Source organism: Halyomorpha halys, unplaced genomic scaffold (genome assembly GCF_000696795.3).
Source record: "Halyomorpha halys isolate HHAL.00 unplaced genomic scaffold, Hhal_1.1 Scaffold710.1, whole genome shotgun sequence".
NCBI classification, from domain to species: Eukaryota; Metazoa; Arthropoda; class Insecta; order Hemiptera; family Pentatomidae; genus Halyomorpha; species Halyomorpha halys.
In genome coordinates, this window is record NW_027104776.1 from 804,506 (window position 1) to 822,996 (window position 18,491).

The following is an 18,491-nucleotide window of genomic DNA, read 5'->3' on the forward strand; positions in this document are numbered from 1 at the left end:
AAAAAAAAAAAAAAAAAAAAACTCTCTTAAAATATATACAAACAAAAGAATCAACAAATGTCTATTAGCATACAAATTAAAGCTAGTTTAATGCACTATAAACTAGTATTATTTTTATGATATTCGACAAAATTAATTGACTTATAGTTGTTCCAACAAAATTCATATTCATCTACCAATACCAAAAACTAGCCATACGAAGAGAAACGTCATGAAATACTTTATATTACATTTAACTACCTATAATCTGAGTGCTGGCAGACATATATACGTCTTATGGTTTTTCGTAAAATAAAATTTTAGGAATCTATATCTCAAAAACACTTCGACATACAAATGTCTATTAGCATTCAAATTAAAGCTAGGTTAATGCACTATAAATTAGTAGTTTTTATGATATTCGAGAAATAAACTGACTTATAGTTGTTCCTACAAAATTTCAAGTGCAAAATTCATATTCATCTACCAATACCAAAAACTACCCATACGAAGAGAAACGTCATGAAATACTTTATATTACATTTAACTATCTATAATCTGAGTGCTGGCAGACATATATACATCTTATGGTTTTTCGTAAAATAAAATTTTAGGAATCTATATCTCAAAAACACTTCGACATACAAATGTCTATTAGCATTCAAATTAAAGCTAGTTTAATGCACTATAAATTAGTACTTTTTTTATGATATTCAACAAAATAAATTGACTTATAGTTGTTCCAACAAAATTCATATTCATCTACCAATACCAAAAACTACCCATACGAAGAGAAACGTCATGAAATACTTTACATTACATTTAACTACCTATAGTCTGAGTTCTGGCAGACATTTTAGTCTAAAGAACTAGAAATCAACATTTTCTGAATTTATTTTGTTGAATATCATGTAAATAACTGCTCCTAGGAAGATAAACCTCATTAACTACTTTATAGTACATTAAAATAGCTTTAATTTGAGTGCTATTAGATATCTTTACGTCACATATTTTTTGATATATATGATTTCTCAAAATAAATTCACTAACTACTGATTTTTCAGTGCTTTCTTTATGAAATGTTGCTTTTTAAAAAGCCATATTTGGGGAACTATTGAACGTTATGTCTATTAAGGCTCATATCTTAGATAATTTACTTTAAATAATTTTCGAGCTCCAATGAAAACAATTTTTTTTTTTAACGTTTTGAAACAACCGCCATTTTTTATTCCCAGTACCTGGCAGACTAGTTAATTTTGACTAGTAATGATACATATTTTTCATTAAAGTAATAAAAAATTGGGGTGAAATAAATGCCTTTTTTTCTTTCCAGTGTTTAAGCTATTCTGACTGTATAATACGTAAGTGCCCAATTTAGCAACGTATCTTTACATTGCTATTCTCTATGTATCTTTCGGACGAGACTACATTACAAAATTTTTTTTTTTTTTTTTTTCGGAATACCTTATTTCTATTTGACTTTTCTCGGTAGTTAGATGCGACGTGGAAAAACGGTACCATAATATGAAATAGAGCTATTTACGTTCAATATTTCCCCAAATATGGCTTTTAAAAAGCAACATTTAAAAAATAAATGCATTGAAAAATCAAAATTTTTTTTTTTAGGAATCTATAACAATACTAAAAATATTTCATTTTTGCGGCAGTTTTCACGTATTTTTTTTGTTTTTGTTTTTCATAATTCCTTATTTCTATTCGACTTTTCTCGGTAGTTAGATGCCACGTGGAAAAACGGTACCATAATATGAAATATGAAGTGGATGTATTTATGAACAGAATAGTTGGAAAAATATTGAGACAAGATTAATACAAATAAAAAACTAGACATAATACAACAATAATATTTTTTTTTTAAAAATAGGTTTATAAATAAAATAAATATTATTATTTAATACCTCTTTAGTTCTCCATAAGTTTCGAATCGCCTTTTAAAGTAAAAAAAAAATGAATGGAATCGAAAAATGGAAATAAAAAAAATTGTCTGTTCAGGAATGAGTCTAAATTCCTCTAAGCTAACTTAAATATTTATTTTGAATGATTTAAATACTTTCTCTAATTTAGGCAAATAAGTAAAACTGAGCCACACGAAACATATTCATACGATAACAGAAGAGTTCCGTGCGTGCATTGTCTATAAATTCCTATAACAAGGTGTCATCATACAATTTAGCAATCTAGTACATTGGCCAATCGCCGGGTTCATCTTGTTCGGCCCAACACGAACGAACGGTAGTTCCGCGACCTTTGGAGAAACCAGACCAAGGTTTGATCAATGTCATTTTCAAGGCATTCCTTTTTAAATCCTTAAATGGAACTTTTGAATCTAGTAGACGAAGGATTTATTTCGTTCTATCACGATGAGCAACATTCATTAAAGTCAACTTTGTGACTCAGGACATGAGTGACTTATTGATGAGTGATAATAGGCAAAGGCAATAATAGGCAACTTTAAATTAGACTAGTTTTCAGAAATTTAATTGTATTTAAAATAGGAAAAAAAAAATTAAATTTTTTCAAATTCTCATGTTTCATATTCCACTCATATCTAAAATTATAATTAATTACAACCATAAAGATCTAGAAAACAATGCTTAAACTTTTAGTATATAAATTTATGACCCCAAAATTAATAAAACGCAATTCATTACTTCAAAAAAAGTTTATGTATTAAAAAACACGAGTTAATAAACCAAAGTAAGAACTACTACGGACAAATCTAATGCAAATAAGTTTCTTTTTTAATAAACAACTCACCATTGCTTACTTTATATTCAATTTTATTGATAATTTTATTCATTAAAACATATTTAAGTAAAAATGTGAAAATAAAATGATCTCCTAACGAGTAAGCAAAGGAAACGTTTGTCAATATGAAAGGACACATCTCTAAATGAATTTGTCACCAATTAGCTTTTCATGCTATTATAACCCATACATATAGGTGTTTTGTATAATTACAATAATTGATAATAAAACAATAAATTTGATAAAAGGAGATTATTGGGATTTGGCAGAGTTTGAACCTCGAATCATGCACAAAGGAAAAATCGAACCGACAAGGCAATTATGAAGACTCTATTATTAAAAATATTTTTTCTGTCAATATATGTTCTCCAAAATATTTTTTTCTCTATCACTTTAAAATTTAACACAAGCCTAATAAAAGAAGCATGTTTTACATCCATCTTATGTTTCACATTACAGACAACACGTATACATATAAGGGATATTCATAACGTGTTAAATGTAAAATGTTTTACCATATTAAATTTTATAAGTATAGGATTGTGAGCAGCCCTATTAAACTCATGTTAAATGTTAAATGCATATGAGCTCCTAGCGGATTTTCCATCCGGAAGACCATCGAAGAATCCGGATAGATAGGATGCGGTAGTTTTTGACTGTACTAACGGTACCAAGAAACATGAAGCCATGAGGTTATCCACGGTTCCAGAAGGAACAAAAGATAAAGCTAGTGTCATATAGGCGGACCATAAAGAGCGAAAAGAATACACGACGATGTATAATAGTGTGACGTCAAAATGCAAATAACCCACAGGGGGAACAACCTCACGACCTTCCCAGCAAGCTCGGCCTACACGATCTTATAATGTATTGGAAAATAACAACATGAGTAAGAGTCACGCCATTGAGAAACATGGTCATAGTTCTAATACAATATGACAAAACGAATTAAGTAAATTTGAAATAATATCATAATGTTATGGTACAAGCGTGTAGAGAAACTACCCATTGGTAGCACTCAAACAATAAATTATGTAGATATAGGTAATAACAGAACATGTAATATAACATTATAGAGTATATATAAATAATTAATCGTATTAATTTAAATTATAAAGAAGATGGTCAGGGATGGGGTCACAAAAAAACAAAAATCCGACGTTTCACTCCACTTTGTAGACCTTCATCATGGCTAAAAAAATACAAAAGGTAAATACAAAAATAATACAAAAGTTATGGCCTTAATTTACCTTTTGTATTTATCGTATTATGTCAAAATATTTTTTGTTGTTTTTTTAGTAGTAGGGCGAAATATCGGCAAATAAATAGTTGTTAACTATTCTTGTTTTCTTGTAACCCCATCCCTGACCATCTTCTTCATAATTTAATATTATAGAGGTAAGAATTATACAAAATAAATTATATCAAGATTAAATAACAGGCTGTGTTCAAGCAAGTAAATAACGAAATAAACATAGTGAAAGATGCGGAAGAAAATGTAACTTATTATTATTATATGTTTATTATTATTATGGTAACATATTTCATTTGTTAAACATATTTTCTTTCTCTCAATTTTATTTTTGTTTCCATAATTTTAATTTTTAAATTATTAATAAACTAATATAGTCATATTCCTTTGCATTATATAACTTTGTTTTTATTTTATTTCCTTAATTATGTCATTTTACCTACTTATTCAATTACCTATGTATACATTTTATTTTCCACAACTTTCATCAATTTATTTTATTAATTCCATTCAGTATAATTATTTACTTTATGTCATTCTTTTTATATTTTCTATATTCATTGATTATCTTGTTCTGTTCTTAGCCCTGAGGAAGGCCAGAAATTCTGGCCGAAACGTTGACACGATTAAATTTACTTATATAAGTTATTTCAACTTATTTGAGTTTTATTTTGACCGCACCCCCTCAACCATCTTCTCGTATAAGTCATCCACGGTCAACTATCTCTCATGATTAAAAATTTTTTTGTTTATTTGTGTTTTTTTGCTGACAGCACCTCATCCCCTCCCCCGAACAACTTCTCCAGTTATTAATCTACGTTTAACTATTTACACCTCATTAAGAATATTTTTGTTAAATTCCCTAAAAATCAACAGCAAAAGAAAGCGTAAACGTATAATTACCAGTCAAATATACAAGTATCATTTTATAAAGGGTGAGAAAAGTACTAATAAAAATAATAGCTATAAACTGCTATAAATGTATTCGTATAAACATTTAATTGGAGTCACAAACACTCCGGTAAAACTTAAATAAAATTTAACGCAGCGTTACTTATGATTAGAGGCAGGATTTTCGTGTTATTGCATCTTTAGTATTCCTGTTCCGAATTCTGCTAAACCTCGACAGAAATTTGAATCACGGAAAAAACATCCAAATAACACACTAATTTTATATTGCACAAAATTGCAAATTTTATTCATTTTGGGCAAAATTTCACGTTTTTACTAAATTTCATTTAATGCTTGCTTTAACATTCTCCTATTACGTATGCGAATATTTATTTATTTATTTCTTTTTTTTTATTAGAAGATGGTAAGTTTAATAAAAAAAGAAAAAGTTAACACAATGAACAAGCTCTTGGAATAGTTAACCAGTGGCTTTGGGTAACAATGAGAGGAAAAGTCTCTCAAGAATAAGCTTGTTATTGTTTTACGTTAGATTTCCTCTTCGCCTTTAATTCTTCATTCTTCTATCACACTTATTTAGTAGTAATTTTAAACTTGAATAAAAGTGAATCTATCTAACTGTTTAAAGTTTCTCATTCAAATCAAGTAGCACAACTGTTTTCCTCATAAATTTTTAAGTATGGACAAAATGTCGGAAAACTTTAATTGTTAATGTATATTTGCATAAATGTAGAGAATATTTATCGAATTTAATTTAATTCAAGCAACATTAAGTAAGCTTTTCATACATTAATATTAAAAATTGAACAATAAAGTTGATTATTGCAGGATTTTTGTTTTCAATACACATTTTGGGTTTTCGCTGCAAGATTTTGGGTTTTTTACTGCACAAAATTCCGGTCTCTACGTACGATTTAAGAAAATCGGTCTAAAAAAAAATTACATAATCGTATTTAAATAAACAAAAATTAATGGGAATGTTCATTACAGTTGACATTTTGGTGAATAATCGGATAATACATAAAATACAGATAAATAAAATTCATTAAAATTATACTGATATGTGAACCATGTCATGTGCTAATAGTACAAGCGCAAGAGGAGAAAAAAGGCAGTTATTTCATCCCAATTTTTAATTACTTTAATGAAAACTATGTATAATTATTAATCAAAATTGATGAGTCTGACAAGTATAGGTAGGGGAAATAAAAAATGGCGGCTATTTCAAAACGTAAACAAAAATTATTTTTTTCATTCGGAGCTCTATATCTTTAAAACTACCAACAACACCAGAAAACCTAAGATAACGTCATTTAAAGCAGAGCAAATTTGCTAAAATATGAGCCCTAGTTCTCGAGAAATAGCTTTTTAAAAAGCAACACTTCATAAAAATGTACTGTAAGATTGGTAGTTAGTGAATTTATTTAGAGCAATCTATATCTTAGGAACTATGTGACGTAAAGATTTCTATCAGCACTCAAATAAAAGCTTGATTAATGTACTATAAAGTAGTTTATGACCTTTATCTTCGTAGGAATAGTAGTTTCTCTTGTAGAAAAGACATTAGAGTAGAAACATTAAATTACAGAATTTATAGAATAATTTCATAAATATATATTTTAAAAAATATCATAGGACAACTATAACAATCTCCACTAGACCGAAACCTTGGTTTACCAAACGAAACCATCGTACTTGAATGTCAAGTTGCGAAATCTGAGATTTCGTCAGGTTGCAAACCACTTAGATGAAACTCTATTCCGTAGTTAAACTGTTTAATCCTTACCACAGAAATAAAAAACCACAAGGACTTCAATCGAATTAATATATTCGAATTAAGGAGAAGTTATATAACTAATAACTTTACAAAAATTTGTTCCAATAATAGTAGATAAAGTGAAACACAAAGATCAATAAATTAAACAATAGAGATGATTACTAAGATTACAACATTTCCTGTTCTTGACAATGTCTTATTTATCCAAGGTTTAATATGACAGTGGGAAACAAAACACAAGAATATAAATATATATTACAGTAGAATCCCGGTCATTCATCCAAGATGGACTGAAACAAACGTTTAAGCGAGAGAGCCGGTTAATCCGTAGTGAAAAAATCCATTTTAAGTTATATACTAACTATTAATTTATAATATTATAAATTAAAATTCAATACAAAGTATACATAAACAATACTTAATGTACACATACGTACGTAAGTATACATCAACATATGAAAACAATTTAAAATAATTAAAAATAAAATTTTCGTATCATGCACGACCAATTTCAATGTTTTTAAAAGCAGTCACTAAGTTTACCTATCAACTTTATTTATTTTACACCGATTAACCCGAACAGGCGGTTAAACGAGGCTCTAGTGTATTCTTATGCTTGTTATTTATAGAATAATATTTGATTAAATTAATAACAGTTTGTGAAGCGATTCTTATAATTTTCATTTTTTAACTATTAACTACATAATTATTGAGCGTCTTTGATTAATATAGCTAGTTTTAAAATCATATTTTACTAAGATAATATACAAAAATCTAATTATTTGTAACATGTAAAAATTTATAGTTTTAATTGTTAGACACACCACAACATATTTCAAAAGAGGCTTGTTTGACTTCGCTTCAAGTTAGGAATTAGAGTATACATGTTCTAGCAAAAATTTTATCTAATTCTACTCACTACTTTTGGTAACCCATGCGAAAATGTAATAGTCTAGATATGTATTTATTTCAAATACAAAGACATATTTTTTCAATATTGATAAATTATACTTTCCGTATTTTTAAAATTACAAATACTTTTAATACAGACTGAATTCAATCAGAAGACAATTCAAGATAATTTTTTTTAGGACTTTCCAGAAACTGATTTTTTTGACAATTATTTATTTATTTTTTTTGTGATTATTTTTATAATAGCCGAAATTTTTTTTTCTCTGTTAATAAGAGATTAAAACTATATAGAGGAAATTTTCCCAAAGATGTTCTCCAGGTCGAACTGAAATGACTCATTTACTTCCAGTTTTCATGGAACTAATTTTTTAAGAGTATCTGACAAGTTACAAGTTAATAACCATACTCTAGGTTATCTTAAAAGTGAAAGTGACAACGGAATACGTAATAATACTCAAAACCATTTTATAAATAAATAAACCTCAAATAAAACTTATAAATAAATAAAGTTCTCTTGCTAACGTCACAGAGAGAGCTCCCCGAGAAATTTATTGGTTGGCGTTGCAGTCGAAGCGAGGTTGTTACGCTTTCACTTTTTAACTTATACATAGTGTCACCGTAAAAATTGCTGGGAATAACACGCGACCCTATTTTAACGGGAATGGGATTGAAAAATATATGAATGTAGTCTTCTTTGTTTTAGCTATAATTATTATAAGTTTGAAAACTTTAATTTATTAAAAATTCTAATCAAGAGTGAAAATGGCCGAAACATGAAATATAGTGACATAAGTTTTAAAAGGTTTTAACTACACTAAACATAATTTTGAGAAACAGAGCTTCAAACTTATTATTTCCCACTAAAATTTATCAGTAGAAAGAACTAATTCACACTACTAGTTCCTAAATTTTTCGACCGATGACATTAAAATGTATTTCAAATCTAAAAAACATCATTAGACACAACGTAGTCAAGCCAAGGTCTATCTTAATGCTGTGCAAATTAACTTTATTTTCTCATTTCCGATACGATCATATTACATATAGAAACATTATTTCATTTCAGGACATAATATATAAAAAACCGATTAAGTAAGACGGAAGAGTCAATTGAATTTGAAGGAGATATATTATGAAGGGTGACAGAATTCAAATTCATAGAAATAGCATTATTAAGGAGAAGCATTAAATGTAATTTTTTTTTCGAAATTATAATTTCCCACGTATAAGCTGAGAAATAAAAAATTATAATAAACTTATAATAAAAAATATTGAAGTATTTTTTAATCGATCTGGGAAGCCGTGGATGCCGGAAATTGTGTATTCGGGACAGCGGATGTCAATTCGACTCCAGAATGAGAAAGGTCAAATTCTGCGGTGAAATTTAAAGCAAACTGTCATTTTTTACAGACTTACAGATATATTTATACGCTATATTTGTACATAATATATAATTTTAACCATTATAATTATCTTAAATCCAAAATATTTAAGAGCTGTAATAAATAATAACTTTTCTATCGTCGTTATTCCAAATTTGCTTATTTATCACGAAAGACTTTACCAGAAGAAAAAATAATTTTTTAAACATTGAATTAAATGCATCTTAATGCAGTAAAGAATTTCTGTAACGTGACACATTCACCCCTGAATATGAAGGCTCTTGGCAACATGTACCTGGCACTGACTTAAACAAGGACTGTGGAGATAGGAATGACTAACAAATTAACTATATCGAGAAGCTGACTCCAAAACTTGCTAAATATATTTGTACTGTAATCAAGAGTTTTCGGTATTGAGATCCCTATATGCTGAGAATATATGCTAATACTTTGTGATAAAAATGAAAAACATATCGTACATACATATATTACGGTGATATATATTTCTTTTCCGACCCTCACGAGCGATGGATTCAGACAAATGAGATAACAAATGACGGGGATTTCTTGGAGAAGTTTTGAATATTAAATTCTTTCTGTAACTTCAATTAAAGTTAAAAAAAAAAAAAAAAATAAAAATAAAGGAGAGGTATATAAACTTTGGCAGAGAAAAGCGGGTCGAGGAGGTACAGCTTTTGGATATGTTGATGCAGACATCAATACCAAAGTACATCCAGGCTCTGAGATTTAAAACCTAAAAATGAATCATATATGAGATAAGCAAAAGAATCATGCACGGGTCAAACATCATTCTAAGGTTAACTTCCTAAGAGATACTTATCAAATGTCATTTCGTTCTTTCCCATGCCTAACCTTTAACATGAATGCTATTAAAAAAAATTAACTTCACTAAGTAACTTACTACCAGCAACAATTAAATATTTTTACAGATTTCCGAGATAATTTTACTCGACTAGCCAAAAAGTTTAAATTAAGTATATAGATAGGTATTTACTATAATCCGTCCATTTGTAAATACGTGAGGATTACGGCTCAACGGATTTCCATTTTCATATCCTGAACTATTCAGACCCACGGGATTCCTACTGCTATCAGGTGCCCACGAGCCCATTTGAGAGTTAATATAAGTTTATGAATAGCTGAATCTTGACTGAAAAACTGAGGCGATGAGGGAATACGTAAACTGTCACTACAGTTTAATACAGTTACTATAAAATGTGCAGCTTTACCGATTGTGCTGAATCGACTTTCTCGATACTACATTGCTTATACGACATGAGCTTATATTTCGAATGAATTAAAGAGAAGAAAACATTTCTAATGCGAGAGTTCCGCAGGGATAAACTAGTACAAAAGGAAATGTTCTGTCAAGTATAAATTTTCCTAGAATCTCCTAATATTCTAGTTTATTTTGTAATTTATTCAATTTTTCGTTTAAAAATAAGCTTCCACTCTCAGCATTTATTTTTCAACAAGAAATAGTATGTAGGAAATATCTACCGAAATAAAAATAATGAAACTCAACATAGACAAAATTTAAGTTTTTACCTCCATCCTATGCTTGATTCCGGGTTAATGCCTAACTGGTACTGACCTAGTAAAAGCTAAACGTTATTTGAAACACCGATAAGACGAAATTTTAGTCAATATTTTTAGCAGACAGAAAAGGTGAGAAGGCGTCGCGATCAGTTACACTTTTGAAGATATCATGTTCTTATCTCTAGTGGCATAGCAACTATCTTCCATGCAATTATCAAAAGAGATAAACTTCATTTCTATTTATTATAGGTATACTTTGCAAAAAAAAAAAAAAAGCAAACACCATTTACCAACTGACAACAAATATTGGGAATTTCAAAGAAACTGATATAATATATAAAATTGACAATAGAATTATGATGTCAATACAACAGTCAAATTGATTTAAAGGATTATTTAGGAGTGAATAACCCATTGAAATAAATTACAAACTTCCTACTCATGCTAGAATATGTTGGTAATCTCTAGTATAAACCAATCCTTCCTGCCCTAATTGTAGTATATAAAGGAACTTTTTTTTAAGGTGTTTATTAACACCAAAATATAATATGAAATATTAAAGATTTATCGATCAAAAACGATTTTCTAAGCAATAGATTCATTCTAAATAGACAAAATATAGATGAATGATTTATCATGGTATGGTTGCTGTCATCCTAGGTCCAATCTACAGAGACATTTCTGAAAATATTTGCAGCGAGACAATTTAAAGATACTGGATGTTGCATTGCAGTTTAACCATACATTCTACTCCATTTGTAGAATTGAATGCAGTTCAAGATTTGTTAACATTAAATGTAATTTTTAATAAATTTAGAGCAAACAAAAAAAAAAATAACTGGCCCAGGAAAAAGAATTGACAATTATTTCTTCCAAGAATGCTTCCTATGAATCAGACACCTCTAATATTGTTTTTCCACAATTCATAGATTGCCGGAAGTTCAATTTATTTATTTTATATACATAAAATAATTTTCTATGCAAATATTTAATATGATACATTGTAGAATTTTATAATCATATTATCCTTTAATGCCCTATTACAAAAATATAAAAAATAAAAAACTTTGTACCACTACAACGCATTAAGGGTCTTGGATTTAGCACTTAGTAAGGATACTGTTTTCAGTTATTAGACCAATGAATGTGCTAGAAAGTGAATTGGTCAGAATCAAATCAATCACCGGATTTTTTCCTTCAGTTAAAAGTATTTACTTTTTAGGGGCTAGGTTTGCCACAGGATGATCTCCTGACCTTAGGTTTGATCCACGGCCAATATAACATAATAAATTTCAAAAAAATAATATCACATATCAGAAATGAAGCTGTTAGTCAGTACAATACAAATATACTCAAGACGGACTTTTTTTTTTTTTTTTACAAATTCTTATGTAATTAAAAAAAAAAGAGGCTGATTTTAAATACCAGAATAATAACACGCAGAATGTGTTAAAAAGTTATTATTGAAAAAAATGATGACCAGTGAGACAAATCTTCAGAAAAGATTTAGCAATTCCTTATCACAAAAACACAATGTGTATCATATCTATTAAAAACTACTTTATGACCAAAATGAAGAGTAGACATTGTCATATTTTCACACTACTGTACTGTTAGTGGAATAAGAATCAGATGATGAAACATAATTAAATCACAAAGGAAAAATGAAAGTATGATTACAAAATGTTTTGATAGGGGATGGATGCTTCTATTTAGCATATTTTTCATGAATAATTAAACAACAATAGTTAAAGGAGGACATGACAGCATGGCAGGATGTGCTAACAAAGTCTTCCATATATATTTCTAACCATGAATTTCAGTTGAGGATGTCCTCTTCAAAATATAAACTCTAAAGGAAAAATACAATACAGATCTCAAATATTGAACCCTAATCTTTAACTGATTGTAAATACCCTTGACTGAAAAGGGTGAAACAATTTTTAAACATATAGATGGGAATAATATTACTGTAATACATTGAAAGTACATGGTGTTCTTAACTTCTTTAGAGAGGAAAAAAATGTTTAATTGCATATAGAAAATTAAGAAATTAAATGGTATACCTATCCAGCTAGTTTAAGAAGGTTTAGCCCTCTAAATGGAAAAGAAAAACTATTATTATTTACAAAAATAATAATTGACAGTTATTACGGTCTGTCCTCAAAAATAACCAATACAGCTAAATATATAGCATTGATTTGCCTTCATAAAAAATAAAGATAAAAATTTATAAGTCAAATTTAGAACCTTATTCTTTTTTAAGCTAAATGCATGAACATATTGTTATAAATTATACATCTTCAATGATTGGATTGAAAATTTAAATTATGCTGATAAAATAATGACATAACTCTTTGAAAAAAACATTGATTTTAACAATTATTTCATAAAACTCAAGATTATAGTTATCAGGTTGAATAAAATATCCCATTATTTCTCAATTATATGACTCAAACTCCAAATTGAAACAAACCCGGGACACCTGTCAAATAAGTAACAGTGTTATGTTCCATTATCAACAGGACAAATATTGTGTCACAAATAATAATACTGAATTAAACAAGGTTGCTTTTCATTAAACTCAATTATAACTAAGGAAAATATTTTCTTTTAATTATCTGAAATAAAATGGATTCTTTATTATCAAATACTTTTTCATACTTAGAACTTAGTATTACATAAAAATCAATATGCAATATTTTTCATCGTTTAAACAACTAAAACCATCTTATCAGTTCAGTCAATAAAACTTAAAAAATAATGATTCCAATAACAAATCTTTTGTCCTTGAATAATGAATGTCAGCCAGTGTAAGGACTAATAGGGAACCTTCTTATTGAACCAGTCTGAGTCATGACATGGATGTATATTCCAATAATTTACCATAAATAATAACAGTGAAGAACTATAGTTCTTTTTTATTAACACTATGTTCAAAAATATAAGTTTGAGTATGTCAATGTAAATAGAAGTTGCAAAAACCAAGCAGTCAACATTTAATTCCATAAATCCAATAACTTAAAATAAATAAATTTAGATACCAAATATTTATTGGTACATTTAAACAACTCTTGACAGTTACCTAGAGAATTTTTTTTTTCAGTCAAAGAAGTACTGGTGTAATCACAATGATATAATAGTCTGAGTTTTACAATGCCATTTCAAGTATTAATTAATTGAGTCAAGATATATAAAATTAAATCTTACCTTGTTGGGGGCTTTGGGTGGCGGTGATGAAGTAAAACTTGAATCCAGCGCGGAATAACTGGATATAAAAGAGAAAACAGGTTCTTATAAAAGCTGCATAAAGTAAATGAGATATAAAAAAAGTATTGATATGCCAGTAATATTTATTGCTCTGAATCAATACTGAATGAAAATTATATTCTAATAGATATGTTCTGATACCTTTCCGTCCTAGGTTTAAAACTCCATTCTGAATTTACGCTATGGGCTGTATTCAACTGTCGTTCTGAAACCAGATTTAATATAATTAAACTGCCTCATTATTTCTTTATGCCTTTTATTAAAATCAATCATAACAATACCATTTTCATTATGATCAAGTAAAGGAGCATCAATTTGTCTCTGAAGCTGTCTTGTTTCATGTGTAATAGATCTCACTCTGTTCAAAAGCTCTTCATAACTTGATACTGGTAACGTCATAACTTAAAACCCATACACAGTTCTTAAAGAATAATTGTCAACAATAATGTCAAAGAAAGCAATAATTATAGCTATCTGTCATTAAACATGATTCGTCATTAGTAAGTTTAAAACAATGATACAATATGTAAATTATTTCAAACAAGCCCTACGCTACACTTTAATTGTTATATAAACAACTAACACTTGAAGCTTTAAACACGACGAACATGAAACCAATTATCCCCTCACTGTGTATACTATTTACTTCAAGCGAGGTTCATTGCAGTAAGCAGTGTTGTTCTCACCGCGCAACAAAATAAAAACGAGAAATGTTTTATTGTTATATCTGCATACAGTACGATTAAATAAAACGCAAATATTTATTTTATATACAATAGTTTTCTTTACAATTTATTTTAAATCATCTTATTTGCCAGAGAGACAATATCGAACAACGAATTAAAATTTGGTCAAATTAAATTATTCACTTTTACTAAAATTAATAGAGCACCAAGTAATTTGAACAATTATAACAAAATTCAATGTATTTAATTCTTTTTAAAGTCTTCCAGAGCTGATAATTTCATGAAATCAGCCGTACAAATTGAATTATCTTGGCCAAACAATTTTTATAAAATTGATCTAAGTGCTTATAAATGTATCAAGCCATTACATCATTCAATTAATTATTTTAACTAAACATAGAAACAAAGAATCTTTTTCATTCTGGAAATCTTTACAATATCATAAATTTAGATAGTTGCTTATTTTAGAAAATTATTTTTTATTTTGAAATAGGATGTTCATTACTTCAGTCTCACTGAAAATATAACTTCTGTTTTTTTGTTTTTAACTTTATCTCAATAACTAAAACCTATAAAAATATAGAACTTTTTTAGTATTAAATCTCAGATGGTCATGCCAAGTGCTAAAAATGACATTCAACTCCTCTCAGATCTACAATATTAGAGTTACCTCTCTCTAATATTGATGGATCTCCATCCACTTGGGTTACCTATTTTTTCTTATATTGGACATCATGGGATGTACAGAACTAAAAGACATACATTGTCAGATCAATTGTCCCAAAGTAAAATTACTACAAAATGAAACTTATTCTTAAATTCTCACTTTTGATGTTATAGGAATCTAGATTCGAAGAATAAAAAGATACTGTCTTCATGTATGGGTTTAAGTCTATTAGCAAGCCAATAATAAATTGTAATGAGTCTTTGTGGCCAAGAATGACATGAATCTGATGGTATAATTTCATTAGTGGTGGCCTGCTTGCTATAGATGTTGGAATTTAATTTATTATTGTTAATTGAAAGTCATGTAGAAAATGTATTTAGTTTAAACCAATATCTAGTGTAATTGTTCATTATTCACTTTCATATTTTTTTGTGTTTAACATCCTTTATTTAATTTTATAATTGGGTGTATACTACTTATATCTCACGAGTTTATGTAATTCTTTTATCTCCCCATTTCATATAAAAAAAACGCCATCTGCATATCTCGACCAATACTTTACAGTTCCTTTGAAAATATCCATGGAGAATATTGCTTTTTACATTAAGTCCATTAACAGTTTACCACAAAGAGGTATTAGTAATGAAGATATCAGTGATATGCCCATTTAAGAAAATTTACTTTTAAATATAAAAAAAAAATTATAACACAATGAAAGAAGGTTCATCAAGTAAGTACATAAAAAAGGACTAACCTTATATATAAAGAATCTAATAAAAGTGGAGCTCTTTGAACAAAAGAGTTCTCATTGTAACCAGTTAAACTAACAAACTATGTTTACATTTCTGATTTATTACATCGCCTTCTTCCTGATTCTTAGACCAGTCTAATGATCTGCATCAGGAACTATTTTGATAAACTCAATTTTCTCTGCAACAGGTTTGTTGAGTGTCCACCTCACTTGCTCAAGTTTTAATAGGTTCAATAAATGTCTAATATTGGCTTACGTTGGTGTGGTTCTGCTTAGGAACTTGCTTCTTAATAGTTTGAGCAGAGCAAAGTATGCCTAATTTTCTTTGTGTTTTGATTGATAAGAGACCCTAAACCTTAGTTTAACAGTTTATAAGGCCCACCTTTTTTAACTTACTCCCCTCATTATACTTATTAAGAAGTTTTATATTAAGTCATTTCATTTTTTCTGTCATGATTATTTATAATTGAATAATCAATATAGATTGAAATATATCACTAATTGTGTGTTAATAATATTATTAAGCTGCAGGTTTTTTAAGCTAAATGTAATAAACAAGACGAAAACATAATAAGCAAGAAAAATATTATTGTACAAAAACAAAACATGTTATTTCGGGGAAATATATTTAAACAGGCAGAGGTTTGAGTATTAAAGGTCTATGATGACTAGAAAAAATGGAACTGATAAAGAAATAAAGGCTAAGTTAAAGGAGGGAAATGCTTTTATTTTTGACATTGCTTAGCTCACTCCTCCTTTCCAGAAACTTTTCTTAAGTTTTAATTTATATAATTATTATTCTTCTAATAATTCTTTGTAAAGAGGAAACACTAAACTAAGGTAGTAACAGCGGCTTAAGGTTTTTGAAAATTAAGTATTGCCTAAAATATTAGGATGAGTAAACTGGAGAACTCAGAAGATTACACAACACCGTGTGGGAGCTATAAGTGATAATTTTAATTCAAGATATACCAGTATTGTGAATAAGATGGCATTTGTAAGGTGGTACAGCCTAGTAACATGTGGTTCCCTAAAATATTAATAAGTACTGAACCGATGAGTTCATATATGTTTGAGGAATAGGGTGAAGCGTAGGTGGAAAGATTGCGTTAATACTCATCTTCAGTTGGTGATATCAGCATCAAAGTCTTTATAATTATAATTTAAAGCTAAGAAAAAAAAATATTTTTATCGGAACAATGCTAATTTGTAACTTCCTGATTTAATTTTATTTCAAGAAATTACATCATTCATCTGATTATTGTAATGATATACCCTTATTGTATAATTATATGATAATTAAAGCAAGATGTGCGATTTCGCAAAGGTTAGATGAAGGCATTGGGATTGGGAGAAAAGAACAGAGGCCAAGTCACAACAATTAACTCAAGATGACTATTTAGCATTCTTTGGACGTAATCCCCAATGTAGAGATGTAAAGCACAAAACCAATTTTTCACTAAGTGACAATGGTTAAAATCATAAATCGAGAATATTGGTACAGCAGTATCTTTGAATAAATAAGAAAAAATCTGTCTCTGAGTTATAAATAATTAAATTAATAAAACCCTGACTTCCTAAATGATGTGCAGGGAAAATTATAACTACTTGGCTAATGCTATAACTCTACTAGAAGGTTGAAACAGCAGAGGCCAAGAGACTAATTGTAAAATAAAAACGGACAATTGGCGTTTTGGCAATGATCAGATTCTACACTCAAGTTGAGTGTTTGAGGCTTTAGAGCACTTAATCAACCTCCATTGGCTCACTACCAGTGATGCAGCGAGAGGGATGAGCTGGGATCATTTGAGCTCTACCCACACATGGGGGACAGAGGATCCTCAGGTTAATTGTGTAAATATTGTATATAAGAGTGTAAATATGACTAGAGATTATATTATTTTATTTTTCATACAATAGTTTGATTATGTTCATTTTCTTTATCCTTCTGGTTGTAAATATTTTAAGAGATCTAAATTTTTTTTTATGTACTTTTTTTCCATTTCTTAAATTTATTTATTTATTTTCATTCTTAATTTATTTTAGTATGAATGTAATCATTCATCACTATTATCTATTGCCCACAATAGTGTGGCAGATTGTAATATCTACCAATAAATAAAGTTATATTTAAAAAAAAAAAATGCTATAACTGTTAAATAAGTTAATTTTTGATAGTACATTTGCAAAATTAAAGAAAAAGTATTTGTATAACTAGTTTCTTAGAGTGTAATTGTAGTGAACAGATAAAATAGAAACAATTAACCATAAAAGATTTTTTTAGATCATTAATACCAGAATTACAAAGTGAAACAGTATTTGTTTATTTATTTAATTTGTTATTTCTATTATATGCACATATATCACATATTCATGCTTTAAATACATATATCACAAATAACAAATAATATTGAGGTACACATTATCATCAAATGAAGGTAAATCAATAACTATAAAAATTATAATAAACAAATTTTAAAAAATAAAGTACAAAAACAGTCTGGATGGATTGACTAGTAAATAAATTATAAGTAAATGGTCAGGATCAATAAAAAAAAAAAAAAAAAAAAAAAAAAAAAA

At 28.3% G+C, this 18,491-nt stretch overlaps 1 protein-coding gene across 3 annotated transcripts in view; it reads right to left on the reverse strand.

Moving 5' to 3' along the window:
* Nucleotides 1–14,347, reverse strand: part of LOC106685549 (uncharacterized) — a 79,690-nt gene extending 65,343 nt beyond the window's left edge. For 2 of the 3 annotated variants that reach the window (XM_014428300.3, XM_014428295.3), the window contains exons 1-3: nucleotides 14,089–14,347; nucleotides 13,949–14,012; nucleotides 13,748–13,805 (exon numbers count right to left, since the gene is read on the reverse strand). In XM_014428300.3, the coding sequence (XP_014283786.1) occupies nucleotides 13,748–13,805; nucleotides 13,949–14,012; nucleotides 14,089–14,206 (240 nt within the window). In that variant the 5' untranslated portion in view covers nucleotides 14,207–14,347. Of the gene's footprint in view, nucleotides 1–10,546; nucleotides 10,662–13,747; nucleotides 13,806–13,948; nucleotides 14,013–14,088 lie in introns of those variants that run through there. The other variant, XM_014428297.3, reaches the window with a different exon arrangement.
* Nucleotides 14,348–18,491: the final 4,144 nt, after the last annotated feature.